We start from the raw sequence: 26208 nt of genomic DNA, 5'->3' as shown, positions 1-26208 counted from the left end.
AGCCTTCATATTGAGCTTTTGTTTTCCGGTCGACTATTGACTAGGACCAAGCATCACGGAACTACTCGCCTTCATCTTGCATGATAAGGTCAATCGCCAGGCGAGAATGGTGCCGTCTCTTCCACTTTCGAAGTAATAAGATCCTCTAATGAAATTCTTTATACTTCTAATAATCATCCATTTGAACATCTTCTTCTTCTTCGGATCTATTTGAAATCACTTCATCATTTTCATGTTTATTTTCAATTTCAATTTCAATTTCATTAGATTGTTGAATAGGTGAAATTGGATTAAGTAAAGGTGAAATTGAATTTTGTTTATTTACATTTTGAGAATTTGTTATTATTGAAAGTGAAGGACTAAAAAAAATCATTTTTATTATTAATTGAAATATTTTTAAGTATTTTTAATATCTTATATTATATTAGAATTATTATTAAAAAACTTACTTTAAATTATCAATTTCATTTTCAATTTCATTCTCATTCTCATTGTCATTGTCATTGTCATTGTCATTTTCAATTTCTATTTCTTTTTTTCTTTTTTCTCTTTTGGTAATCATCATTTCTTCTTTTTCTTTAAGTTGTTTAGCTTTTTCTCTTTGAATTATTAATTCTTCTTGTTCTTTTTCTTTTTTTTGTTTTTTAAATTTAGCTATTCTATAAGCTATTAAATTATTTTCCTAATTAAAAATAGATGAATTAATAAAAGTATTTAACTTTGATAATTTTATAACATGTAGAAGAATTGAAAAAATAGTTTTCAAGCGATAAATTGAGATCAAAGTTTTAAACAAAAAAAACACACTTACATCTTCTAATTCATTAATTATATCTTGTATAGCAACGTATCTACCTATACAATTGAAGTCCAAAAATCATTAGCTGTTTGATCTTTCACAAGATTGTGGAGTACAGCTGTTAGCTTGGATTAAAGGGTATTTGACTAACGCTTGAACATCTCTTCATCTGTTGGATGTGCATCTGTATATCCTCCTGACATGTTTGAAGTTTGAGTAGGTATTATAGGTTGAGGTAGAGGTGGAGGATGTGTTTTTTTGATTGGTGAAATGACTTGAGATGCCATTGCACAGTCTCAGTCGAGGGTATGCGTAGAGTTTATTATGAGAAGATTAAAACAGAGTGTTTGATTCAGGTAATTATCAATTGCAATACCACTCTTGAGTGAGTAAATAATGGATATTACAAAGTAGTTTCATTGTTGTCATCAAGTGGAGGTGAATTAGCACGAAGTGATAAAGTGGCATACGAATCGTTTTTGTGGCGAGCGAATAATCATCCTTGGCCTTGGTTTTTCCTTACCGCTTCTGCAATTATAACGATATGTCGTATTAAGTCAGACCAACCAAGGAATCTTCTGAATAAGATGAGCTATACGTTGTTTCTCACATAGTCTGTAGTGAATACATACTTGAAAGGGAAATGCATACTTGAGACGGAATATACTCTGAAACAATAATATTCGATGAGCATCTTTTGTGATAATCCCTCCTCTTCTCGATATGAAAGGATGTATGTCCAAATTGATAAAGATCAATCTGATACATTAGGATTTCGTGAAATTGATTAACAAGTAAGGACAAATCTGTTTCAACATCTCAGGAGATCAACTCAATGAAATTAATTTATTTCTCGCTCTATTGACAAACTCATCAATTGTATTTTGATGTTGCTTATTTCCACTGGCTGGCTCAACAAGTGAATTTCATTTCCTTCATTTATCATAATTAACCTTGTATATCAGAAGTAAAGAAACCCCGATTCTAAGTCATCGGAACGATGAAATACATTTTCATGATATTGCACATTCTGAGTGAGTTCAAAGCTTGATTTACATATAAGGCTGAGTTAAGCTAAAATCACTTGAAATTTAACAGTGGGAGTTAATGTGAAAGCTGCCAGTACTTCAACGACCACTAAACTTAGTACAACAATGGTTCAACCTTCAAGCAAAGATGAAGGCGTACAAAATAGCAAGTTTTAATATTCCTTGATTCAATACTGGTAATTATATTGTAAAGCTAATTTTATTTTTCCTTCGAAAAGTACCGTCTTCTACATACAAACACTGGAGCATCGGAGCAACAAGTACAATTTCACCTCCTGAAATAACTAGTAATTCAGCACCTATTGCAGGTAAAAATAAAATTCCAACTTGTGATCAATTATTAGCAAATAATCCTGAAGAAGATTGGTTAGTAAGTAATTCATTATATAATTTTTGTTTTTTATTTTATTTTATTTTCATGGCTAATTTATTCTACTTTTATTATAATGTAATAAGTTTGCAAGTTTATGTTCATGGTCAAATTCAAATTATAATGGGACATTATCTTCTTTAGATTTTTCAACAATTTTTGAGGAAAATGGAAATGAAAATGAATTAAATTTAACTAGTATAAATGTTACTTTATATGATGGAAAATTTAATTTACTTGATTCAATTATATTAGTATATAATGGAGTAAAAGATAATGGAAATTCAAATGCTAATGAAGCTTGGTAAGTCAAAATTATTTATTTTATTCAAATATATATATATATATATATATATTATGCTTTTTTAAAAAATTGAAAAATTAAATTCTAAATGATAGGTGGGGAGGTTCAATTAGAAATTCATTATTATATTATAAAGATTCAAATTTAATTTTTAATGAAAATTTTAAAAAAGATGAAATTTTTAGAGAATGGGCAGGATATTATATTTTAATTAATTTATTAGGAATTAATCCTATAAGAGAAAATCCTTCTCAAATTAACGATTTGTTATGGGGTAAGTTTTTTTGTTCAAAAAATGTTAATTAATTCTTCAAATATGTAGAAAAGCCCAAAAAAAAGCTAATTTGGATTTTACAAAACCCAAAAAAAAAGAAATGTATTTAGATAAATCATCTTTTACTCCAATAACAATTTTAAGTAAAAAACAAACTTCTTTTATAAATTCTAATAGATATTTTTCAATTATTAATTTTAATAAAACTAATTCAAATTAGTAAGTTTAGTTTTTTCGAAAAGTTTTATTATTTTATTTTTATATCAAATTCTCTTAAATATGAAGTTTAGTTTTAAAAATTGATATACTTCTTTATCTCCTTTTTAAACAGTGTTGAACTTTGGGATCCAACTGCAGGTGGAAATTTAGGATTTTTTACAATAAATATTGAAGATTTAAAAAATGATGTTAAATGGTTATTTCATCTTGATTGGTATGTCAATTTTATTCTCAATTATAATCTCTCAAATTCTCTTTATCAAATATAAAACTTACTTTAAAATGATAGGCCAAGGTATTATGCTATCCCTCGAAAGGTTTAAACTTGGGAAACATACAATAAAATGCCTGCTTTATGACCGCTTTCATATTACCATGCACAATATGCAATATTTATTTTTAAATGTATACAATGTGATATACTAGATATTTATATTATAACCCAATAAGACATCCTCGATTCGTCTCCTTAGGGGAGAACGAGATACTACCTGTGACCCGACAACAGTAATCTAATCAACAGACCAAGACAATTAATATCCATAATCACCTTCGTAACCATATGCGACTTGATCTTGACCTGGTGCTTGAGCCCAACCGTTGGTAGGATATCCATTAGCATCTAAATAATATCCATTATTTTCATATCCATTTGATTGGGTATATGGATTATAATGTTGTGGATAATATCCTTGATTTGAATCAATTCCACCTGAATTCAAAGTCGCAAATGTAGGTTGTTGTGAATAGTCTTTTTCCGTATGATTTCCTTTTATTCCTGAAGTAGGAGGTTTGATTTGAATTTTAGCACTTGGTCTAGCTGGTGCGAAGTAATTCATTTGACCATTCTGAGATTGAGCTTGAGCATGAGTGTATGATGGTGAATTAGCTGGATAAGGTGATCCTCTTCCATCGATAAATCCATTCTGTTGTACACCTTGAGGATAGTAAGCTTGAGCTTGAGAAGAGAACGAACCTCTTTGTGAATGTGATTGATATTCATAGGATTGCGGGGAAGGATAGAATGGTTGAACTGGAGGTCTTTGCTGCTGCTGCTGTTGTTGTTGTTGTTGTTGCTGATAAGGTCGAGATGCAGTCCCGTTAGAGGGGTAGAAAGGTCTGCTTTGTCCGTTACCATTGGCATAACGTTGGGAAGAAGGGACGAATTCGGTAGGATATCCGGGAGCTACCACATTTTGTTGTAAATGCGATTTTTGTTGAGGATGAGGTTGCGTAGGTAAGAATTGTGTATGGCTAAAGCCACTGCTCATAGATCCGTTTTCTGACCCAGTTGGGTAAGGTGAAGGTGCACTGACATTTGTATACATCGGTGAAGCAGCGATGGTGGGATTAATAGTCGCTGGTGGTTGTGATGCTGCAGCTGGCTGAGATGGTGGAACGGGAGAGGTGTAAAGTATCGCTTGACCAGCTGCATTCAATTCAGGTGACTTAGCGGGAGGAATTGAAGTGGATGTGACTGGCTGCTCAGTGGTTGGTGTTGGTAATACGGGCACTTCGACTGGGGCACCAGAACCTGGTAATCTGATGGTAACTGCTTGAGAAGATTCGTCGAGTAAATTGTTTGAATCGGGCTGTGTAGACTGCTGTTCTACGGTAGGAGGCGGTGGTCGAGTGGACGTTGAGGCGGAAGGTGTTGTATTCAGGGCGGTAGATGATGCGTTAAGGTCGGCAGAAGGTAGAGGAGCGGCAGCGTTGAAGGAAGACGTGGCACCGGAAGCTGCTTCTGCTTCTGCTTTGGCTTTGGCAGCAGCAGCAGTCGCGGCTATGTTGGAAGGGTGGAAAGGCAACGATGAGAGAGGTTGTCTGAAGTGACTTCCTCGTCCTGTTATCAATGAATTTAGCTTTCCAACTCATACAACAGAGAATGAATGAAGATTGACTTACCGCCCATTCCCCTCCCACCTCTGATTGCCGCACCTCGAATAGGGATTCCTCTAATTCCGCCTCTGGCAGCTGGTTGAGCCACAGGGTTAAAAGCTTTTTTCTCAGGCTGAGATTGAATATGCTCGAAAGCTTCATGACCCCATTTCTTCTCTTTCGGCTGTGTCGGTACTACTGAAGAAGGATTGCTCTCTTTCTTTGCCAATTCCTTTTCTAGCCTATCCATCTCTAGAACGGGTTCAGAGCCACCTTCGCTCTCAGCGTCGCCGTCAACAGGCTTGGAATCTTTCGAAGCCTGTTCTACAGTCGTGGTCAATTCTACACCTTGAGCGGAACCCCTGCCACCAAAAGACGTAGGAGCGAAACCTCTTCCTCTGAATCCTCCTCTGAATCCACCTCGGGGTACACCTCTTCCTCTCCAATCCGGTAATCCTCTTGATGGGAAAGATGATTGAGAAGGAGGTTCAGCACGTTGATCGTGAGTCCAAAATTTACCTTGACGAGGTACGACTTTAGGATCGTCTTTAATCAATTCCCGGGATTGGAGAGTTTTGGATTCTCTTCGATTTCGAGAAGAAACTTTAGCAAGAGGAATCGAAGGGGTCCCTTCTTTATCGTCTAATTTCAACTCCGAAGTAGATGCTACTAATTCATCAACTTCTTGCTTCTTTTCGACCGGTACAGGCGCGGGGATGGTGGAATTTCCAGCTTCTTTTTGTTTCTTCAATTCCGCTTTCTTAGCCTTTTGTTTGGCCTTCCTCTTAGCTTTCATCTCCTCATATTTCCTAGTTTCTTCCTCTGTGTATTCCCTCTTCGGACCCGCCCCTTTGCCTTTCTTTTGAATTGAACTTTTCGATTCAATCTTCCCCGTTGTCTTCTTGTCTGAGCCATCTTCCTTCACCGCCGATTTCTTCCCTGTTTCCTCTTCTCCCTCCGATTCTGATTCTGATTCTGAGGCAGACGAAGGATCAGTCAAACTACCATCACTTCTGTCCTCATTTTCCGATTCATTCTCAGAATCAGCTACTCTACGTCGAGGTCTAGCTTTTACTTTCTTTCCTTTTCCCTTCGGCTTTTCTTTCTTTTGAGTTACTGATGATTCGGAATTAAACTTTGGAGCAGCCGCGGATGTAGAAGGGGTATCTGAGGTTGTTGATTGTGGAACATCGGATGTATGTTTATGTGTATCATCATCGGTATGAGCAGGAACAGAGGTAACTTGATTATTATTTGTGGTATCAATTAATGAGTTGTCGGTCATCTGAACATAATTTAAGATCAGCTTTGAAACCTTCTCATCTCTTAATAGATGGACGAGTGAAAGTAGTACTAACGATTAATTCGTAATTTTTATTATAGCACTGATCGATGAGTAAACTGGATTAGTTGAATTTCCTAATCTCATTCTTTTCTACACGAAAAAGAAAGAACGCAAATGATTACGTTGAACACTTACAAAAGTATAAAAATGAAGATCCAAATGCAAGATGCTTGTTTTTTGTAATGCTATATATAATCGAATCAAAAGGTAATTAGCTATATAAGGTTCTATAATATCAAGTGATTATATAGAAATCGGCCCGAAGGGCATTTGCCACCTATATTTACTCTATTTTCTCCCTTACATTCGAGCAATAAAGACAACTTAGGGAAATGAAGACTCACCTAAACGTGTATATCTGAGCTGACTGTATTATTTAGTCTAGCTATTTTATTTGATTATGCTTTTTATGAATATTAGATGGAATTATATGTCTTTTCACTTAAAATGTAGGTGATTTGATTTAGACGTGTGATGCATCGAATATTAATTAACTGCTAAGGGGGATTTTAAATGGTAGGCCTGTATAAATTAGTAGGGATTCAAGGTTTTTCAGTGGCAAAATTCCCTTTTGATTGAAATGCTTCATTAAATGAAAACATTGATATTAGTGCGAATGAATACATATCTTCTAATTCATCTAAATTTACCTGTGAGATATATGATAAAATACGAAGAGAAATTGCAAAATCGAAACAAATTCAAATACCTAACTACCAATTTCAATTCGATCTTAATTCGTAAATCTACCCGTAAAAATATCTTCTAAAATAGATTATTATAATATATTAGGTTTATTACCTACAGCAACTGATGAAGATGTAATAAAACAATGGAGGAAATTAGTTCTTATTGTAGGTTTTTTTTTTTATTTTAATTTTTTGATAATACTTGAAGATTTACATTTAAAATATTCATTGAAATTATCAAAAACTAATATATATATATATATATATTTAGTATCATCCAGATAAAAATATCAAAGTAAATCAATCATCAAATATAAATATAGATATAAATAAAAATGATGAATTAAAAATTAGATTAATAAATGAAGCAAAATCAATTTTACTTGATCCAATTAAAAAATCAAATTGGATTAAATCTTTTACTACACATTCTTCTTCTTCAAAAGAAATGAATGACAATAATAATAATAATAATAATAATAATAATAATGAAATTTTTAATAATAAACCACATATATTTAGAAATATTTCTTTAGATGAATTTAAACCTCATTTCAATGAAAATGAAATTGAAAATCAAGAAAAAGATGAAATTAATTGGTATTCATATCCATGTAGATGTTCTAATGAATTTAAAATTACAATTGAACAATTAGAACAAAATGTTAATATTATTGGATGTGAAGGTTGTGGAGAATGGATAAGTGTTGAATATGAAGTTATAGAGGATGACGAGGAGTAAGATGAATATCACTTTGGAATTTCTAAATTATTGTTATTATTATATTATATATAAATTGTTGTAAATGTTGTATGAATATTAGCTTACTTCAACCGATTAAATTATGCACAGTTAAGAAACTGAAATATCATTGAATGATTGACATGAAAATATCGTTGATATTAAATTATACATGGGTATAATAAAGAAACAAGGGGTATCATTTCTACAGGGTATAAATTCTATAAAATTAATTCATTTCGTTATTTTTGAAAGATTACTTATTCATCATCATCATTGTCCATTTTGTTTTCCTTTTTTAACGCTATAAATCTTTTTTATTAGATTTTGGAATTGGTTTACCATTTGAATCTAATAATCCTTTCTTTTTCATATTTTCAATTGAAGCGTGAATAGGATCAAGTTTATCTTCAGGTGATCTATATGAATCCCAAAATGAATCTGCCCATGTAAAGTACTAAAAACAATGTTAATAAGTATTTATTTTTCCAATTTGAATTTATTATTTTTATAATAAACGTTTTTTTCAAATATTGAAAAAAAAAAAAAAAACTCACTTGACCATAATTTACTGTAAAGTAAAGATGATGTAATGTATGATGAGCAGGTGAATTTATATATCTTTCTAAAAAATGTCCTGAAATCATATCTCCATCATGAATTAAAATAGTCCAAAATTGTACGAAAACGAATAATCCAAGATATGCGTATTTATGTAATGGGAATAAGAATGGGAAGATACTGTAGAAAAAGGAAAAAAAAAGGAAGAGATCAATTTAGTTTCATATAACATAAGTAGCGAAAGAGATCAATACTGACTGATATGGTAATGATTGTGCGTATCCATCAAGTGGGTGAAATGCTAAAGCAGCATAAGGAGTTGGAACTATAATTTTTTTTAAAAAAATTAAAATTAGCACATAAAAGTCTTTTGAACAATAATAAATGTTAAATAACTTACCAATCCATTTATGATGTGGTTTATGAATATGTTTATAAATTAAAGGATGATGTTCAATTCTATGAATCCAATAAATTGCTAAATCCGTAAATAATAAAAACATTAAACAACTTCCAATTAAATATAACCAACCAAAATCTTCAATATTTTCATATAATTTTGAATATCCATTAACTTCACCTAAAAACCAAGGTAAAGTAATTAAATCAATAATTGGTGCAGCAATTAAAGAAGATTTAATTTCTTTTAATTTTTGATTTTTTAAAAATTTTGGATGATATTCTAATCTTTTATCATAAAAAAAAAAATAACTAATTGAACAAAATAAAAAATACATTATATATGCACCTAATAATGCAATTGTAAAAATTGAAATTCCTTGTCTTAATATATTATCTCTTGATAATAATGAACCTGTTATTTCATTATTATTATTAGGAGGTGGATAATATGTTATTGAAGTTGAATAATCAGAATTTAAATTTGTTTTATTATATAATAATTCTTCTGATAAAGATGATCTTGTATTTGGTATATGTGGATTAGGAAGTAAATAAGAATAAATTGAATCAAATATATATTCATCTGTATAATGAAGTAATATATCCATGGTGGCGGAGTATTATGAGTGATGAGTGATTGATTAAAATGTCGGCCGAAGATTATTTTAGTTGTAACTTTTTATAACTAATATTGTCGATGAGGATAAGTTGTTTGATAAGGTTGGAGAACGATGTATATTCTATATCTATATTCTAAATACCAACTAAAAAGGATTGTCTGAATAATCTTTCTTCGAATCGAGATTCACAAGCTTGGTCCTTTGTAATAATGGTCGTACGATTAATTTATTTGTTAACTGACTGGAATAAGCCACGAAAGGTTGAATGAATTCAAGTTTTCTTCGGATCTAATATTTAAAAATCAAGTAAAGAATGTAAATTAAATATGTATAAATATCTTCTATGTTTAATTCTATAATATATATCTATTTTATCTAAAAATGAAAAACACAAAAAAAAAGGTAATAAAAAAACAATCAATAAGCAAGTTTATTATATATAAAATGTATCAAAAGTATAACCCTCAAAATTACGAGTGCCACCCACTTCCACTCCCACGCGTAAAGTGGTAAAGTGGTACGATAATTATTATCAAAAGTACTTTACCGACTTACGAGTAACTTGTTGTTTACTTTTAGAAAGGTAACATAAACCCTTAAATAAGGGATATAAACACGTGGACTTATTATCATACGATAATTTATTATAAACAATATGTAATCCCGGTTGGATCCGATAATCAATATTAGAGTAGAGTATTGCGCGTTTGTAAAATATAACGCTTTTCTTTTAATCACGAATTACTATATTTCTATTTAGTTATGTGTTAAATTATAATCTGATAAGAAATCATCAAATTCATCTTCTTAATACCGGGTCAATTCGTTATAAATGTAATAATCTATATAGGCGGAATCGGATGAATCAGCTAATGATCAACTTACGAATTAAAGTGATCCGATAATCATAAAGGGAAAGAAAGATTTCATTATTGTTTGTTAATATAAAGCATATGCAATCAAATCGAGAAAGATCAATTCCCTTTATTGTAATTTTTGTACATGTCATGAAATGGAACAAAAAATGCATAATATCGTAAATATACAACCAATTCCTTTACATTTCATTAAATCTAAAATCCCCCTGCTAACATTCTAGCAGCTTGCCTTTCATCCAATTTTTTACCTCCTCTTCCCATCGTTCCTGAATTTTGTGAATTAGGAGTTCCAGCTCTTTGATGAGGAGGAAGCATAACACTTTGACTTAATCCTCCAGAACCTGAATTTTGGTATGGTCCTCTACCACCAAGTGGATCAACAACAGGTCCTGATACGTTTCCTGATATTTGACCATTTCTATTATTAGGATTAGGTAAAAACATGGATTGTGTACCGTTCATATAATTATATCCTTGAGGTTGAGAATGTCCTTGTTGACCTGGTTGATTTTGTTGTGGGAACCCTTGATAAGGCATTTGTTGATGCGGATATGATTGATTTTGACCTTGTGAAGGGCCTTGCTGAGGGAAAGAAGGTTGATTTTGACTGTAAGGAGGTTGTTGTGAATATTGCGGCTGAGGTCGTTGTTGATTATATGGAGGTTGTTGTTGACGTGAAGGCCCTTGTTGATATGCCGATTGGGGCGGTTGATGTGGTACATTCGCAATCGGGCGATTTGCTGGAGGAATGATAGGTGGGACAACAGTTGGTACAGGTGCGAAACCTTGTGGCATCCCAGCTAGAGGTGGTGGATCATTATTCTGTTGTGCAGCTTGCGATCTTCTGACTTGAACCTGTGAGGTGATTTGACTTTGTACTGGGGGCAGTCCTACATTCGTCCTTTTTGGCGTGATGTTCACAGACTTTGGAGTGGCGGATACAGGTGCAGAAGTACCGATCTTCGCTAGATCAGGTTTTAAAGCTTCTAATTCCCTCAAATGTTGTTTATGATACATAACACTCATCTTTGCCGCTTCTAACAAAGCTACAGTTATATCTTCATGTGCGTGTCGAGAATGAGTTCGGATTGACAAGTGTAAATTTTGCGATATAGCGTTGAGTCGATTCGAAAGGGAAGTCTCCAATGCGTTTGCCTGAAGATATGGGTCAATTGGTTAATTCTGTCGAATTGCAGGTTTCCATCCAGCAGATATAAAATACTCACCTCTTCCATCTCATGCAACGCATCATCCACTTTGACAGGATCAATTTTGGAACTGCCTTTTAATCGTTCGACATTCCTTCTTTTGTTGATAGCCGATTTTGTAGCAGTTTGAGAATCCTCCAGCAAGGTCGTACGTTGCACCAAAGCATCCTTTTCGTTGTTTAATCAAAATTAGTGATCGGTCCGCTGAGTTCATAGGATAACCTCAATCGAATCGGCAAGACTTACCTTGGCAGCTTTGGCATTCAGAGCTTGATAGCCTAATGAATCGCTTAGGATGACGTTTTCCGAAGCCGCCTATACGAGATGACTTCAGCATGACTTCATCAACCACAAAGGCTTCGATGGACTGTGACGAGCAAAGGATTGATACACACCTGCGCTCCTAGCATTCCTGAAAGATGTTCCCATGTTCTACCCATCTTCCTCTCGGCGGCAGCTAATTGAGGATCAGATTCAACCGTAGATAGCGAAACAAGCTTCGCTCCCATATCAGCATTGGACACAGCAAAGGCTATGCAGTTTCATCACAGAATTAGCTTCTGAGAAATCACAACTTTCATCCCGTTGACTAATTCTCATAAGTGGAGCCAACTCACCTCGTCGAGCTTTTCCTATGCCATTAATAGCAGTAGCTGCATTACCCCATCTTTCTTCTAATTTATCTAAAGCATTTTTCGCACTTTGCAATTCATCATCTTCATCCAACGGTCCACGTCTTACTACTTTTGACAAAGCTGCTGAAAATACACCAGTAGCTGCTGATGCTGCTGATGACCGACGAGCCGAAGGTGGTGGGACAGGTGTGTACTAAGTGAGCGAATATGTATTCAGCTTATGACACTCGCCTGAATATTGGTTGACAAGGGCGTGATTGGAAAATAATGAGTCAGATGGAAAAAAACTTACGCCAAAATCAGACTCAATAAATGATCTCAATTCATCATCCTTAATCAAAATTGGATCTTCACAAATTCTAGTAAACCACCTTTGTAATGCGATTCTCACTAATCTATCATCTATAAAATAAGATTAGAAAGTCAATTATAAGCTAAACCAAAGATAAGCAGGTGTACATGAAAATATTTACCTTCTTCGTCTGTTAAAGCTGAAGTTGAAGGTAATGGTAAAGCAGGTATAATAGCTAAAGTTGAAAAAAAAAACCCTTATCAAATTCTATACAATTCCAATGATATATGTTTAAAGAAAACTTACTTTGAGGACAACATAATTGAACTTGTTCTGAAAATTTTTGAAATTCAATATATGTTCTTTGAATATTTCTATATATTGAAATTCTAAAATTTGGTAAATTTGTCTTTTAAATAGTATATATATATATATATATAAGTATTAGCGTTTTTTAATTATTTTTGGGTTCTTTATTTAATGATAGATCAAATTTTGAATAACTTACACTAGCATCAAATTTAATTAAAAGATCTTTTCTATTTCTTTCTAATCCAATAATTCTAACTCTTAAATATAATTCTTTTTGATTTTGATTTTGATTTTGTGGTTGTTTAATTGAATTTTCATTATCATTATTTTGTATTAAATTTGATTCAATTTCATTATCATTATTTATAAATGAATTTGATGATGATGATGATGATAATAAAGATGGAATTGGTTCACCAAATATTTTAGGTTCTTTATTATATTCATTTTGTGAATTATAAGAATTAGAATTAAATGTTGAAGATATAGGATGAGGAGGTAAATGATTAGATGTAAATGATGAAGAAGAAGTTATTAGTGTATCTGACCATGATGGATTTATATTTTGTGGAGATAGTGGATCTTCCATCTTTTCAAAACTTTCCAATATATGCTTATTTCTACGTGGTTGAACTTGTTCTTATAGAATGTGAATTGTTGAAATTCAAAATATAAAAGGTTAATTCAAATGATAAAGATTGAACAATAGAGAAAGGAGATGATTTATACGCGATCATTACTACTTACTACGGTGACGCATTGACCGGTTATTTAGTTTACTTTGTTAAATGTGCAGTACAGTGGCGATATCCGTTCAATTTCAAGGTAACGTATCATAAAATCAATATTCATAAGTTAATGCAAAATAGTTCATGCATAATCTATATTAACAATCACAATGCATAAGAGACCCAATCTTAAAACTAAGCAGCAACTTCTTCAGTAGTTTGTTGTGATTGATTATTTTGTTCTTGTTGTTGTTGTTGTTCTCTCCTTTTATTTCCACCTTGATTTTGACCTTGACCACGTCTTTGTGTAGGATTACTTAAAGGTTGTTCAGCAATTTTTTGAGCTTCTTCAATAACAACTCTAGCTTCATTTACTGAAACTTTCCATTCATTTAATCTTTTTTCCAATAATTGCCATTCTGAATCACCGAATCTCTTTGAACTGGTTGAAAGTGATGAAATTGATTGAATTTTAATTAAAGATAATGGTTGTGAGATTCTAGCTGATAATAATTTGGATCGAACGGCTAAAAACGTTTTGTCACAATGAGACATCATTAGTCATACATTGACAATACCATTAAACATATACTCACCATCAATTACCCATGCCTCTACTTCACTATCGTCAACTACCAAAGCAGTGGCGATTGGAGCATATTGTAATTGACGAGTCTCAGATTTAGCAGCGAGTGAAAGTAAAGCAATTAATCGTAATTTCCTGACAACTGAATCGGCAGTGAATCCAGGAATGCCTTAATGTCAAGAAAAACCAAACATCAGTATGATAATATTCCTGTCCGCCAACTAATAACCATCGCTATCTGGCCAAAGATTAGGTCGATTCAATGACTCACCTGCACTCTCAACCCAAGAACCGTTCGACTTGGCCCATTCTAACCCTTTCTTGACTGCAGCAATCTCATCATTATCCGTGAACAATTCAACTACAGGTGCAGCTTGACCAAGATTCTCCTTGGCGCCTTGAATAGCCAAAATCTCATCCAATTCAAATTTATCATTTATAGCTAAATTGACCAATACTGCTTTCTCAACAATCTTAGAATCTACACTTTCTTTCAATGCTGAAGTCAAAATTTCTAATGATTGTTTCAAGTCAGATGATGTGTAAAGGTCCGCTATCGATAAAAGGGTTGAAACTTTTTCGGCAGATGGAATTGACCATTGAGCAACTGCTTTCGAGAGTGTTGAGGATGATAAAGGAAGGATGGAAAGATCAGATGATGAAGCGAGGAGAGAAAGGAGAGATAAGAGTACGGCAGGTCGAAGTGGTGAAGATGCTGGGAGAGTGTTGTATGTATTGTTGAGACTACGAGTCGGAGATATCAGTACACGATTCAGGGCAGTGAAACGAATAATCCCTCCTTGCTCTCACTCTCTCTGTTTGAAGATCATTCCGACACTAATATACTATGAGGAGTAGTGAGACTCACATTCGAGAAGCTACGTCAACTCTACTTTGTTTTCCACTAGCTTCACCACCTTTCTTAACAGAATCAACAACACTTTTAACCAATGTAAAATATTCTTCAGAAGAATTATCGAAATTTGATGAAAGTGTATATTGTAACAATAAATGAGAACTTTCGACATCTATAACGTATACCATCTCATTAGCCCTCCGTATATAGGAAATTTAGTTTTCTTTTTCTTTTTGGGTAATAACATACCTGATTCTTTGATTCCATCTAAAGCACCTTTTAATTCATCAACTTTTCCTACTAAAGTTTTAACGATTTCTTTCTTTTTTAAATCAGAAATTTCTTCATTCTCTTTAACTTGATTTTCGAATCCACCAACAAAATCTCTATAAGATGATTGATCTGAAGAAGGAAGTGATCTAGCTAAATGAGAAGCAAGTTCAATTACCTATCACAAATATATATAAACAATATTAGCTATTTTTTTCTTTGTTCAAATATATATATATATATTCTAGACTTATAACTAACCTGTTGTCGAAATGGTAATTCCGGTGCAATAGTTATTGAGTCTCCCATTTTTTCTTATTTCGAGACTTTTGCTTTGAATTGTCTCGTTTTCTTTTAGATATATTTTCACTATAATGTGTTAAATACGATTTGGTTGAAATTAAAGGTTTAAACACAAGGTTGAAATAAAAGACAAATGAAGGTAGTTGAAAATGATAAAAATGTGCCACTTTTCAATTGATACCGCTAATTCCCGCTTTATGTTGATGTGGGGCCTCGAATTCACATTGGAGATTAGCTGAAGGTTATTGACGAGCAATGTCATTTACCTTTGAAATACTTGGAATGGTTATTACAGGAATGGTTATTTCAGTATAGAGTGTGATCATAAAACAATTTCAGAAACAAGCTTATATCTCCTAATCAAATACAGAACTAAAAAACAGAACGATTCACAATGCCACCTAAATCAACTTCAATACAACAAAATAAAAAACCTGATCCTCAAGAAGTACCTATAATCTTTCAAAGATATAGAACAGAATTACAAAATTTAGCTCAAAAAATAGGTGAAATTGAATCAGAAATGGATGAACATGCGTAAGTTCATTATTTTGTAATAAAATCAAACATTTTGTATTCTTAAGTAGACTAAATATTTGAACTTTTTTTTTAATTTTACAAAATAGTTTGGTATTATCAACTTTAAAACCACTTAAAAGATCTGATCCAACACGTACATGTTATAGATTAATAGGAGGTACATTAGTTAAAAGAAATGTTTTAGAAGTTATACCTAATCTTGAAACTAATTTTAATGGTATAAAAGAAGTTTTAGAAAGTTTAGTTAAAAATTATAAAAATAAAGAAAATGAATTTGAATTATGGAGAAAAGAAATGGGAGTTCAAGTGAGTTTTAAAAAATACATTATTCAATTATAATACGATTTAATATTGATCTTTTTTTTTTGAATTTTGTAGATGCCTCAATAATCTAATTTCTTGAATAATAATAACTCAAAAATTCAATTAATATGTAATCACTATATCTAATATATCAACCATCAAATTGTATATCATGCATTTATACCCCATCGTCAATTTAGAAATTCTTCCACCTGAAATTCATCATCGCTTTTCTCACTTGCCAAATATCAATAACCTTTCAACATAGGAATGATCATAAGTCGAAATTTGAAATTCAATAATTCCTCAAATGAGACTTCCAAAAAGTTGAATCACTCTTCTCCTAAAGCTTTACGAATTCTCTTTACTGTAGTTCTTCGCCATTGCTCTCTACATTGTTTGGCTGTATGATTAGAGCCCATCTAAAGATTATGATAGATATCGTAAACTTAGCTCAAATGTCATGAGTATAAAACTAACTTGGGTTGCGACAACATCCCACTTGAACTCAATCGTACTGAAGATAGCTTCGAATAAGTCTAAACGAGCTTGAGAAGTCCATCCTTCAGAAGCTGATTTATCGGATTTTACTCTCTTCAAATTAGGACTAGGTGTTACCTCTGAATTATCAGGTTTTCGCTTTTTAGGTGTTTTTGGAGTAGCAGTGTTCGCTGAGCTGATTTGAGGCTTGGTATCTTCCATCGAAGATGTAGATTGATCGTTCGATGATGAAGGAGATTGTCTAATACTCTTAGCATTGGTCATGTTGAGTGCTGTTTGATCTGAATATGTGATCTGTAAAATTGTAAAGTGGTTTGACAAATTGGGAGTCTGATGAACACAGGAAACAGAAATATTGTTCAGAATTCAAAACTCGAAGGACTAGTTCAGATTGGCTTGGTATTGAGGCAACTTTCACTATTACAATTTACCTTGACAACGTCAGATAACGTCAGCTTCCTTAAACTTTAACATGTAAAGTATCATCTTAATCGCATTTGTCACTGGATGTACTGCTTCCTACGAGATAATTTTGCCTCATCTATGTCTCCTCGTCTTACTCGCCTGGAACCATTCAGCATATTCATTTCCAAATCCCCTGCATGCTAATGAACACTTTACCTGAACAGTTAGAGAAGAACTCGATAATAGATGTCAACAAAGCCACGTGGTCTTTCGCATTGACCCCACGCGAGAATCAACTTTACGCGTCTTCTAAGTTAACTTGAGCGCATTGACCTTTTAAAATAATATTCACAGTAAATCATATTTTGTTCAGCTCAGACCATATCCAACATAGAAATGATACACTTCGACTAATCATATACAACTTATTTACTCTGAATTGAAAGCTATATGAAATTGTACAAGATATGAATATCAGTACATCTACCTCAGCTACAGCAGGTCCATCAAGACCATCACCTATATCATCAATTAATCGAAATGGTCAAGATGAAGGAAAAGGTAGTTTATGGAATGAGATATTAGGAAGTGCAGATAGACAAAAAGGTTTAGGAAGGAAAAATCTAATCATTCTGTGTGAGTTCAATATTATCCCAAATTCTCACTTCACACTGCAATGTAATTTATGAATAGCTATTTAGCTGAACGACATCATGGTCGTACAAATCTCTTATCCCAATTAAACTTGAATTCCAAAAAGAAAAAACCTTTCAAACAATCAAGAAATGGTAAAAAAGGTTTAGCATTAGGATATGAAGTTATAGATATTTCAGATGGTGATGAAGGTTAGTGAATTTATCCTTTGTTGTTTTTTAAACCTATCCTCTCTTCGAGTGTGGGACATGAAGGAATCATTCATTCATTCGATAAATATTGTTTATGAAATACTGATTTTACCGTATCGTATGATGACAGACTCCGTACCGCCCCTTTCCGTTTTTTATCCTCCTTCATCTCACCCTAGTCTGCTAAAATTGGTATCGAAAGCCTTACCTCCTAATTCAATATCGGTAAGTCCATAAATATCCGTAAAATCTATACTGTCTTGACGCTGATATGAAAATAACGAAGGATACGGCAGTTATAATCATCCTAGACTGGACGAAACCTTCTTCAATGGTGAGCAATGCATCTCTATACATCTTGTCAAATCAAGAAGTATCTCATTTGGAGACATTATTTTCTAGGTGCAAGAACTCCTTACTTGGTTATCTTGGATTGATGAGTGGACAACAGGCAATGCAAAGCGAGGAGAATTGGACGAACTCAAAGAAAAGCGTGAGTTATCATATGATCATTCCCAGTATACGAGCTCAAGCTTAAACCGTTCCGGTAGTACAATCACACATCCAGCATTATACTGAGCCTTTGCCTACCCAGTCAACGGGAACTGCATCTTATGCAAATGCTGGAGCACTATTACCCCTGGGACAAGGTAATCTTACGCTCAACAGGTAAGTCCAAAACGAAAGTCTATAGAGGGGTAATTTGCAACTGATTATGGGCTGGATGATTGCAGCCACGGAATACCAATAACAATCGTTTGCACGAAAGCGGATCTAATAGACTCTGTGGGAGATGAAGTAGGAATGAAGGGAGGTGGATGGGAAGAAAGAATAGATTGGATTCAACAAGTACTGCGTACAATCTGCCTTGCATGTGAGTCGCAGTTTGCGAAAGGTCTTCCAGACTCTGCTTCAGCTGATCTGACTATCCGTTCAGATGGGGCTTCACTATTCTACACTGCACCTACCCAACCCACGACTTATAAATTATTACGTTCATACCTCCTACACAGACTGTACACTATACCTCCACCATTAGGCGCAACAGCAACGACAACATCAGCGGACCAAACCTTACATACAGCTTTAGCACGCTTCCCTTTCCCCCATCGAGCGAATGTGTTAGATCGAGATGCAGTGATGCTCCCTTCAGGATGGGACACTTGGGGCAAGATTAATGTTTTAAGGGAAGGATTCGATCCTGCACGTATAGGAAAAGCTTTCGAGAATAGTCTGAAGAGGTTCAAGGGGGATGAGGAGGACGATCTGCAAGGAGAAACGCTAGAAGGGTTATGGGAAGGAATGATACCGCTCGTAGAGCGGAATATCAGAGTGAGTTGCAACATCTTCAGATGGAGTGATGAATATCCGATACGATACCTCATACAGCTCAGTGCTGATGCAATTTTATTCAGCCTTCAAATACGACTCAACCGATTATACCGGAAACTGAACAATCGTTCTTATCCCGTCAACTTGAATTATTACTAAAAGATCCTAATAGAGATCCAAGAGCTTCATTCAGACATGCTGCAGCTACTGTTGTTGGACCTATGTCAGGATCAGAAGGTCTTAATTTACCTGGTGTAGAAAAAGCTTTAGGTGATATGGAAGGCTTAGAAAAGAGCGAAGAATTGAAAGAGAAATTTGCAAGATTAAGCAGAAAGGTAAATGTCATTTACTCTGAAGGGAAACATATGATGTTTGAGCTCACCCGAAGCATCATAATAGGAACCAAGTAAGAACGGACCTTTATCACCTACAAATCCAGTGCCAGGGGGTGGAAATGCAATGCCAAATGAAGCTTTACATAATTTCGTGAGCAAAATTTCCTTAATAAAGATGTATGAAAGTTGCTAATGTGAGGCTCATCATAGTTCCAAGGCTTATTGGCTAATCGATCGAAAGGCGGTACACCGAGTGCAACACCTGTCAAACCCACTGAGACCAAATAGCATATATTGTATTGCAATCATGCATCTATATACGTTAGGTGATGTAGAAGATTACTTATTTCTTACGTACAGTGTCATACTCGTCTAGGGAATCAACGCCAATCGCTTCTCCTTTTCCAACCCCGCCCCCCCTCCCTTTTCCGACCCCGTCTAATGCTTGCAGCAAGCACAGACCCATTCCATCTCTTCGCTAGTATGTAATCGAGACAAGAAGTCACGACGACTCTTTGTTCCGTCATCAAAAAGTTGGATTTCCTTCGGAATATCATGGTCGGATCTGACGAGGTATTTGAATCTTCTTGGCGTATTACTTTCCCGATCATGCCTAAATAGGAAGCCGACTTCCCAGCCGACTTCCCGATCATGCCTAAATGGGGAGCCGAGATACGCACTCGTCAATCCGGACTCTTTAATGCAATCGGAAAAATCGACCACAATCTCTGCACCTATGCCAACAGGTCTCAAGTGGCTTGCAACCTCCCAATCATGATACCGCACGTGTAATCTGAGTTGGAGCTTGTTTTTATTGTATTTCCTCATGGTGCAATGATCTTTGAATCTCTTCAAAAGAACTCTAATCACCTCTGTTGAATGAGGAGGGCCCAAGTCAAGATCTGGGAGATCCTCCAGGTAAACAGAATGAAGCTTCCAATTATGGGGCCATTCTAAGCAAAGAGAAGAGGGTTGACAATGGAATGCTAATTCAGGGATTGAGTTGAATAGATGTCGATCTGTCATTTGTTCGGAATCGAAATCGACAGGAAGTTGTCCAAAAAAATGGGTGGCAAAATCTGACATCAGCTCCTTGCTGAATTTGAGGTGCTCGATACTTTCGAAGATTCTGCCTAAGTTCTCGTCCCGAAATCTAGTAGGCTTATAGCTGTCTTCAAATACAGAGTTGAATTCATCTGTTACTCGATAGAGGAAGCGTTCAACACTGTAGGAGTCTAAGAAAGTGAGGAAATGAACAGCCTTGAGAAGTTTCCATTTTCTGTCCTGAACCTTGTATGTCGGTTCACCGTAATCCAGTGTATCCCATGAAAAATCTTTCTTCGGCGGGCGAGGGATCTCCCTAGTAAGTCCGTAGAATATTGAATCGAAATTTTCTCTGTTGATCTTAAGATCATGATATAATGAGGGTACAATCAAATCGTAGTAACTTTTGCATGTTCGACCGAGGGTAAGCGATTTGTCGGTGATTAAGGTGTCGAGAATGATATTATGAACCTCAAATATGGGTTCAATCGTGGTAAGATTGAAGGTTGCGGTGTAAGTCTGCCAATCTTGAAGCGAAGGGGATTGTACGGCCATGTTGTATGGAATTTGTACCTCCTGCTGTCGAGATGTATTAGGAGGCTGTTATCACTCAAAACATGCGTTAGGACTCACGATAGTAAACTGTTCGATCAGAATGGTACTTGACTATAATTCCCCAAGGATAGCGATGGGAGTTTTCGAGCTCCAAGAAGAAGAAAGAAGGAAGGAGAAAGACAAATGGAGAAAGAAGGAAAAATGAAGGTGAAGATGAAGATCAAAGATGATTGAAATAGGTTTCATGCATTATATGTGCCCACGGGTCTGTGCTCTACATAGAAATATCACAGTGCTGCGATCCAAGCGCAATTACAAGGGGACCGTGCGTAATGAATGATCAGTGAAGGGCCAATCAGGGAAAACAGTACAAAACAGGTCAAAGCGTGATTGACCTTTGAATGGCAAGCTTGTGCGGCAAAAAGTGTACATCAAACTGTTGAGGCTGCTATATAAATTGCAATGATATATCTACTAAACTGGTCATAAGTAAAACAATCAAGTGAAATAAGTCAACCTGATATTCTCGTAGTTATACGTAGGATCCTCATGTGGACTATGACTAATGACCCAGAGTTCTTTACCTTCCCCTTTACTTGCATCACTTTTAAGTCCAATCAAATGAGCATGATCGAGTGGAGTAATTCCAACATGAATGGCAGAATGGATTGTACCATTCGAAGGTATCCTTGTCGGTTCGATAGGTCTCTCATCATGAGGCTGAGAAGCCCATAAGTGAAACAAGGATTTCTGATGATTGTGGCCAGCTAATAAATATAAAGCGCTTCCATCTTTCGAGAACTGTTAACAGTGTTGAATTGAGCAAAGTCTTTGGGAGGAAAAGACACCATATCTGAGGCGACTCACAATGATTTGCTCTGGTGAATGATCGAATTTCAATGGGGCTTTCCATTTGGTGCCTCCCTCAAGTATCCACAGATGACGCTTGAAACCCTCCCCTTTTTGTGATAACCACGATATCTGTCCATTCTTTCCAAAAGTAATCGCGCTCAAGCGCTGAGAAGAGGTGTGGATGACATTGGGAGAGATTACTTCGTGCTTCAAATCTATGAGCTGAATCTAGTAACAGTATGCAGGGTCAGCGTGGGGATTCATGTCAAGCCGATCCAGAAGTGCTCACAGTCGAAAGATTGTACGTATCGGTAGCAAATACTAAATGCGTACCGTTCGTCGTGATGCCGCCAATCTATACTCGAAGACCATTATATCACCCTTATATCCGATAGATTTCTGAAACGATCGAAGTTGAGAATTCACTCACTGTGTCCTTATTTTCAAGGATAGTCTTATATTGTTTGACGCTCCAAGCTACTCCCTCATCCTGGATAACTTTCACCAAAATTAACTGAGACTCAGTGACCAATGTCAATACCCCAGCTTTTGCAGCGTAGACTATCTGGCGTATTTGCTTCTGAGAGGTGATTTGCCCAATGATCTGAGGCTCAAATGCGGAAGGTGGGTAGGCGGGAGGAAGCGTTGTATAATTCAAGTGCTGTATAGAAAGCTGCCATATATCATCCTTGATTGGCGAGACAGTCAAGAACGTCTTGTCGTCAAGAAAAGTATAGAAATCATCGGTATTTGCGGGACCATAACACGTTGAGGGGATTGTATACTGCGCATTGATAGCTAGCAAGTGAAGTTCTTGTTGCCTATAATCATCAAGGTTACCAATCAACGCTCTAGCTACTCAACCCTTCGTACGTACAGTATATTGCTAACTTACTGATATCCCTCATTCTTCACTCTAATCACTGCTGCATCTCCTGTAGGATTCAAAGCCCAAGTGTCAATTTCTTTTGTTCCATACTGATTCGGTGTTTTGCTGTAAAATGGCGATTGTCTAGGCAATCCCAAAGCAAAGCTGGCAAAGGCAAGTACAGCTGTGAATCTGAGCAAAACCATTGTCATGGACTATCGAATGGCGTATCCTAAGGAATGTGCATGGTTGCAGTATCTCCGATATTGAAATCGACTATTGTGCATGATCATATTTGACCAAAGAAAGTCGAACAAATCCGCACAAAGCCAAAAGATCGACTTGATCGGAGGTGAATAATTCGCAAGATTATGTGATTTCGGGGAACGCGGTTCTGAAGATGATGAAATTCGGAGTCGGACCTGATTTACGTGACGCAATTTCTCGTCAACCGTACCATTTTTACCAAGGTCCGGATGGTAATGCGTCTATGAATTTGCGTGATGGCTCATATGAGTCTGAAATGGCGTATGTCCGAACTGCGAAAGATGCAGTAATTGGATCGATTGTGAACCCGAAGTATGTAGAGGAAAAAGAGGCGGCGAATTCGAGGCGCAAGTAGCTTATTAATTACTTGATTTTGAATCTCTATCGATCTTCTAGTCGTCCAGTGAGAGGTTCAAGTGGTATATATCTTTTGATGGACTCCAGATACACATCAACCTGGTCCACATGAACTGGATGAGCTTATGACGTACTGGATAGACTTGATGCATCATATCGATCCTTTGACGATTCAGACAACCTTTGATCAACAGTATAAAGTCTGAGCAGCAGAAGTGTGCAAGGTAGAACATGTTATGTATTTAGGCCCTTATTTGATCGCGTTATCTTGATGCATAGCTGCACTCAAACTCTCAGTAATCGAAGATACGAAACAACAGACTGTTCGACGAGAACAATATGACCAAACCAATTCAAGGAATCTCGCTTCTGACTTCAGACGTATCGATTCCTCTCTATCCTCACACAATTCCAACTCAACATCAGGGACTGATACCTGCAAGCAACAGATCCGACAGCTCGAACAAGAGGTGTCAGAACTTTCTGAGACCAAGGAGCGTAACCGTGAATTGGAGGAAGCTTTGAAGGACTGGCGCAAAGAATGCATGACACTCCAGCGAAAGAATTCTGAGCTTGAAGCGGAGAATTATAGGCTTAAAAGGGCTAATGCAGTGCTGGAAAGGGCTAATGCCAGTCTTCTTCAGACGAATGACCTGACGAGAGAGTCTTTGGCTTCTTTCGAAAGTAGAATGAAGGATCTTACGGAAGATGGTACTCAATTATACATCTCCCGATGCTTCAAGTGCGGAGTCACGATAACTTGGCTGGATATTGGTGGGTCAGAGGGAGTAAAGCGGAGAAACCAGGGCACGATGAACGTTGAAGATGATCGTGGAATTCATAATTGTGTATGGGTTTTGGTAATGAGTTCAGTACAAAGATCCCAAACCCCAATCTCGTCCACCTGATAACGGTATGATTTGTCCATCAACATAACTTCCCGCTTTGCTCGCAAGCCAAATGGCAGTCCCAGCTGCGTCTTCTTCTTCTCCACCTCTTTTGATGGGTACAAGATCCTTTGATCTGGCTAACATGCTCTTTGGGTTATTTGGATCTTGCATTTGCGATGGGAAGTAGCCTAGCACGGCGAAAATTTGAAGTTAGCTTTACCACAAACCTGATTCCTTATTTTGCTCATCATTATAGACGTCTACTTACCTGGAGATATAGCGTTAACTCTGATACCATGTTCCCTGAATTTACTAGCTAAGAGTCGAGTCAAGTGATTGACAGCAGCTTTTGAAGCTTGATAAGCAGGTTGATGAGTGTTAGGATCAGACATTGTACCACCAATAGAGGAGATATTGATGATCCTTCCACCTGATGGAGCGGCAGCTAATAAATGCAATAAAGATACCGATAAGAAGTATACACTTTCAACATTCACTGAAAACGTCTCCGACCATGTTGAAGCAGGGGATGAAAGGAGAGCTTTTTGAAGTTCTGGTAATGGTGTTAAATGTGTACTTGATGTATCGGGAATTACTATTCCTGCGCAATTTATCAAAACATCCACCTTGGATAATGAAGAAGCTAATTTGGTGACTTCGTCTCGAGATGAGATATCCGCTACGTGACTACCAGCATACAATTTTCAGCGGTGATGGATTGATTAGATAGTTCCACTCGATCTTAGCTTACATGATGACTTCCGCGTCTGGTTTCAGCTCTAGTATCGTCGTTTTAGCTTCTTCCAACTTCGCTTGTCTTCGACCGATTATGTGTGTTATAGCACCGTTTACAGCAAACCCTTTCGCCATATAGAGACCTGCTCGGACTTTTCATTAGCATGATAAAGCGCTAGACTCACGCAAACCGTGGCATATTCTCTTAGTGATCCATCTAACTCGCCTATACCGGTTCCTGCACCAGTGATAACCACATCTAACCCCTTCACTCCGAACAATCCAACAAGCGAGAAATCCTTTTTGTTGGTGGCCATCCTTCCTTTGATTCGATCTGCCAGATCTCAGTCTCCTACTTCTTGTAAGTAATGCTTGTCGAGATTTAAGTGAGATGACAAGGTTCCTTCGACAAAACAAAGATCCTCCTCAACTTACATGGAAATCAACCTCCACCTCTGCTCAACTTGTCGGTTCTTCCCGCCCGGATCAAAATATCGGAGCTAATTTACTCAAAGGGAGGTAAAGATCTTATCTTCCCTGAAATCAGGCTAATAAACGGCTATAACCGAAATTTAATTGAATTGTCAATTTGGTATGATCTTCGATGTCGTGATTCATCGCAACCACTCGAAATTATCTTTTTTTAAACGGTAGTTTGGTCAGACCAACTTCAGCCATATCGTTTAGTCATGAAATTGGTTATTGTAATTATGAATCGGCAAGAAGAACGTCATGCACGTATGTGGAGCTACTTCGTTAAGGGTAAAAATCGCTTTAATATATCTGTGCATAAAATTGATTAACGGTAACGAAGCCAAACGATCTTGATTCCCTATCCTTCTTTTTAATCTTTAAAATATTCCGAGTCCTACCTGATTCTTGTCGTAAGAGGGTATAGGTATATTTGTGAGGCTTTTTCTTTAGATCAAGAGAAGCTTTTATCCTTATTTCGCGTGATCAATACTTCAATTTACGTTTCCTGATAAACGACAATACAGAAAATCATGTCATAAGTCTTGATCATCACGACATTTGTCAAAAATCATAGTAAATTACACC

General features: G+C 35.7%; 12 protein-coding genes across 12 annotated transcripts; 4 read left to right on the top strand and 8 right to left on the bottom strand.

The window, feature by feature from the left end:
- Positions 1-166: 166 nt before the first annotated feature.
- On the bottom strand, positions 167-1086 carry I206_101249 (uncharacterized protein; the record flags this gene model as incomplete). The annotated part of the gene is made up of 4 exons (XM_019151858.1): positions 167-359; positions 450-682; positions 812-855; positions 951-1086. The coding sequence occupies 4 exons, from the start codon at positions 1084-1086 to the stop codon at positions 167-169; spliced, it is 606 nt and encodes a 201-aa protein (XP_019013996.1).
- A 713-nt stretch (positions 1087-1799) lies between these two features.
- I206_101248 (uncharacterized protein) lies at positions 1800-3338 on the top strand (the record flags this gene model as incomplete). Its single annotated transcript, XM_070202354.1, has 8 exons — positions 1800-1833; positions 1898-1983; positions 2042-2218; positions 2305-2522; positions 2618-2796; positions 2895-3015; positions 3128-3229; positions 3305-3338. The coding sequence occupies 8 exons, from the start codon at positions 1800-1802 to the stop codon at positions 3336-3338; spliced, it is 951 nt and encodes a 316-aa protein (XP_070058455.1).
- A 210-nt stretch (positions 3339-3548) lies between these two features.
- On the bottom strand, positions 3549-6178 carry I206_101247 (uncharacterized protein; the record flags this gene model as incomplete). Its single annotated transcript, XM_019151860.1, has 2 exons — positions 3549-4858; positions 4921-6178. The coding sequence occupies 2 exons, from the start codon at positions 6176-6178 to the stop codon at positions 3549-3551; spliced, it is 2568 nt and encodes an 855-aa protein (XP_019013998.1).
- Positions 6179-6854: 676 nt separating this feature from the next.
- On the top strand, positions 6855-7669 carry I206_101246 (uncharacterized protein; the record flags this gene model as incomplete). Its single annotated transcript, XM_070202353.1, has 3 exons — positions 6855-6978; positions 7031-7092; positions 7199-7669. 3 exons carry the CDS (start codon positions 6855-6857, stop codon positions 7667-7669), a joined length of 657 nt encoding a protein of 218 aa, XP_070058454.1.
- A 304-nt stretch (positions 7670-7973) lies between these two features.
- On the bottom strand, positions 7974-9240 carry I206_101245 (uncharacterized protein; the record flags this gene model as incomplete). Its single annotated transcript, XM_019151862.1, has 4 exons — positions 7974-8126; positions 8227-8410; positions 8489-8555; positions 8631-9240. 4 exons carry the CDS (start codon positions 9238-9240, stop codon positions 7974-7976), a joined length of 1014 nt encoding a protein of 337 aa, XP_019014000.1.
- A 1085-nt stretch (positions 9241-10325) lies between these two features.
- On the bottom strand, positions 10326-13166 carry I206_101244 (uncharacterized protein; the record flags this gene model as incomplete). The annotated part of the gene is made up of 9 exons (XM_019151863.1): positions 10326-11285; positions 11357-11506; positions 11585-11653; positions 11734-11870; positions 11956-12166; positions 12266-12375; positions 12447-12500; positions 12572-12674; positions 12774-13166. 9 exons carry the CDS (start codon positions 13164-13166, stop codon positions 10326-10328), a joined length of 2187 nt encoding a protein of 728 aa, XP_019014001.1.
- A 334-nt stretch (positions 13167-13500) lies between these two features.
- On the bottom strand, positions 13501-15326 carry I206_101243 (uncharacterized protein; the record flags this gene model as incomplete). Its single annotated transcript, XM_019151864.1, has 6 exons — positions 13501-13832; positions 13902-14060; positions 14163-14635; positions 14760-14919; positions 14997-15195; positions 15279-15326. 6 exons carry the CDS (start codon positions 15324-15326, stop codon positions 13501-13503), a joined length of 1371 nt encoding a protein of 456 aa, XP_019014002.1.
- A 388-nt stretch (positions 15327-15714) lies between these two features.
- Positions 15715-16199, top strand: I206_101242 (uncharacterized protein; the record flags this gene model as incomplete). The annotated part of the gene is made up of 2 exons (XM_019151865.1): positions 15715-15857; positions 15947-16199. The coding sequence occupies 2 exons, from the start codon at positions 15715-15717 to the stop codon at positions 16197-16199; spliced, it is 396 nt and encodes a 131-aa protein (XP_019014003.1).
- Positions 16200-16495: 296 nt separating this feature from the next.
- On the bottom strand, positions 16496-16928 carry I206_101241 (uncharacterized protein; the record flags this gene model as incomplete). The annotated part of the gene is made up of 2 exons (XM_019151866.1): positions 16496-16585; positions 16644-16928. 2 exons carry the CDS (start codon positions 16926-16928, stop codon positions 16496-16498), a joined length of 375 nt encoding a protein of 124 aa, XP_019014004.1.
- A 608-nt stretch (positions 16929-17536) lies between these two features.
- On the top strand, positions 17537-19869 carry I206_101240 (uncharacterized protein; the record flags this gene model as incomplete). The annotated part of the gene is made up of 11 exons (XM_019151867.1): positions 17537-17705; positions 17771-17914; positions 18045-18139; positions 18201-18248; positions 18317-18407; positions 18466-18583; positions 18649-18788; positions 18852-19246; positions 19330-19581; positions 19646-19732; positions 19792-19869. The coding sequence occupies 11 exons, from the start codon at positions 17537-17539 to the stop codon at positions 19867-19869; spliced, it is 1617 nt and encodes a 538-aa protein (XP_019014005.1).
- Positions 19870-21678: 1809 nt separating this feature from the next.
- On the bottom strand, positions 21679-23106 carry I206_101239 (uncharacterized protein; the record flags this gene model as incomplete). The annotated part of the gene is made up of 4 exons (XM_019151869.1): positions 21679-21981; positions 22048-22260; positions 22463-22853; positions 22928-23106. 4 exons carry the CDS (start codon positions 23104-23106, stop codon positions 21679-21681), a joined length of 1086 nt encoding a protein of 361 aa, XP_019014007.1.
- A 1287-nt stretch (positions 23107-24393) lies between these two features.
- Positions 24394-25466, bottom strand: I206_101238 (uncharacterized protein; the record flags this gene model as incomplete). Its single annotated transcript, XM_070202352.1, has 4 exons — positions 24394-24602; positions 24683-25101; positions 25166-25292; positions 25376-25466. 4 exons carry the CDS (start codon positions 25464-25466, stop codon positions 24394-24396), a joined length of 846 nt encoding a protein of 281 aa, XP_070058453.1.
- Between the last annotated feature and the right edge of the window lie 742 nt (positions 25467-26208).

The sequence above is a fragment of the Kwoniella pini genome, chromosome 1, assembly GCF_000512605.2.
Source record: "Kwoniella pini CBS 10737 chromosome 1, complete sequence".
In the NCBI taxonomy this organism is placed as follows: domain Eukaryota; kingdom Fungi; phylum Basidiomycota; class Tremellomycetes; order Tremellales; family Cryptococcaceae; genus Kwoniella; species Kwoniella pini.
Note: the sequence above shows the minus strand (reverse complement) of the source record. Positions and strands in the feature narration are given on the sequence as shown.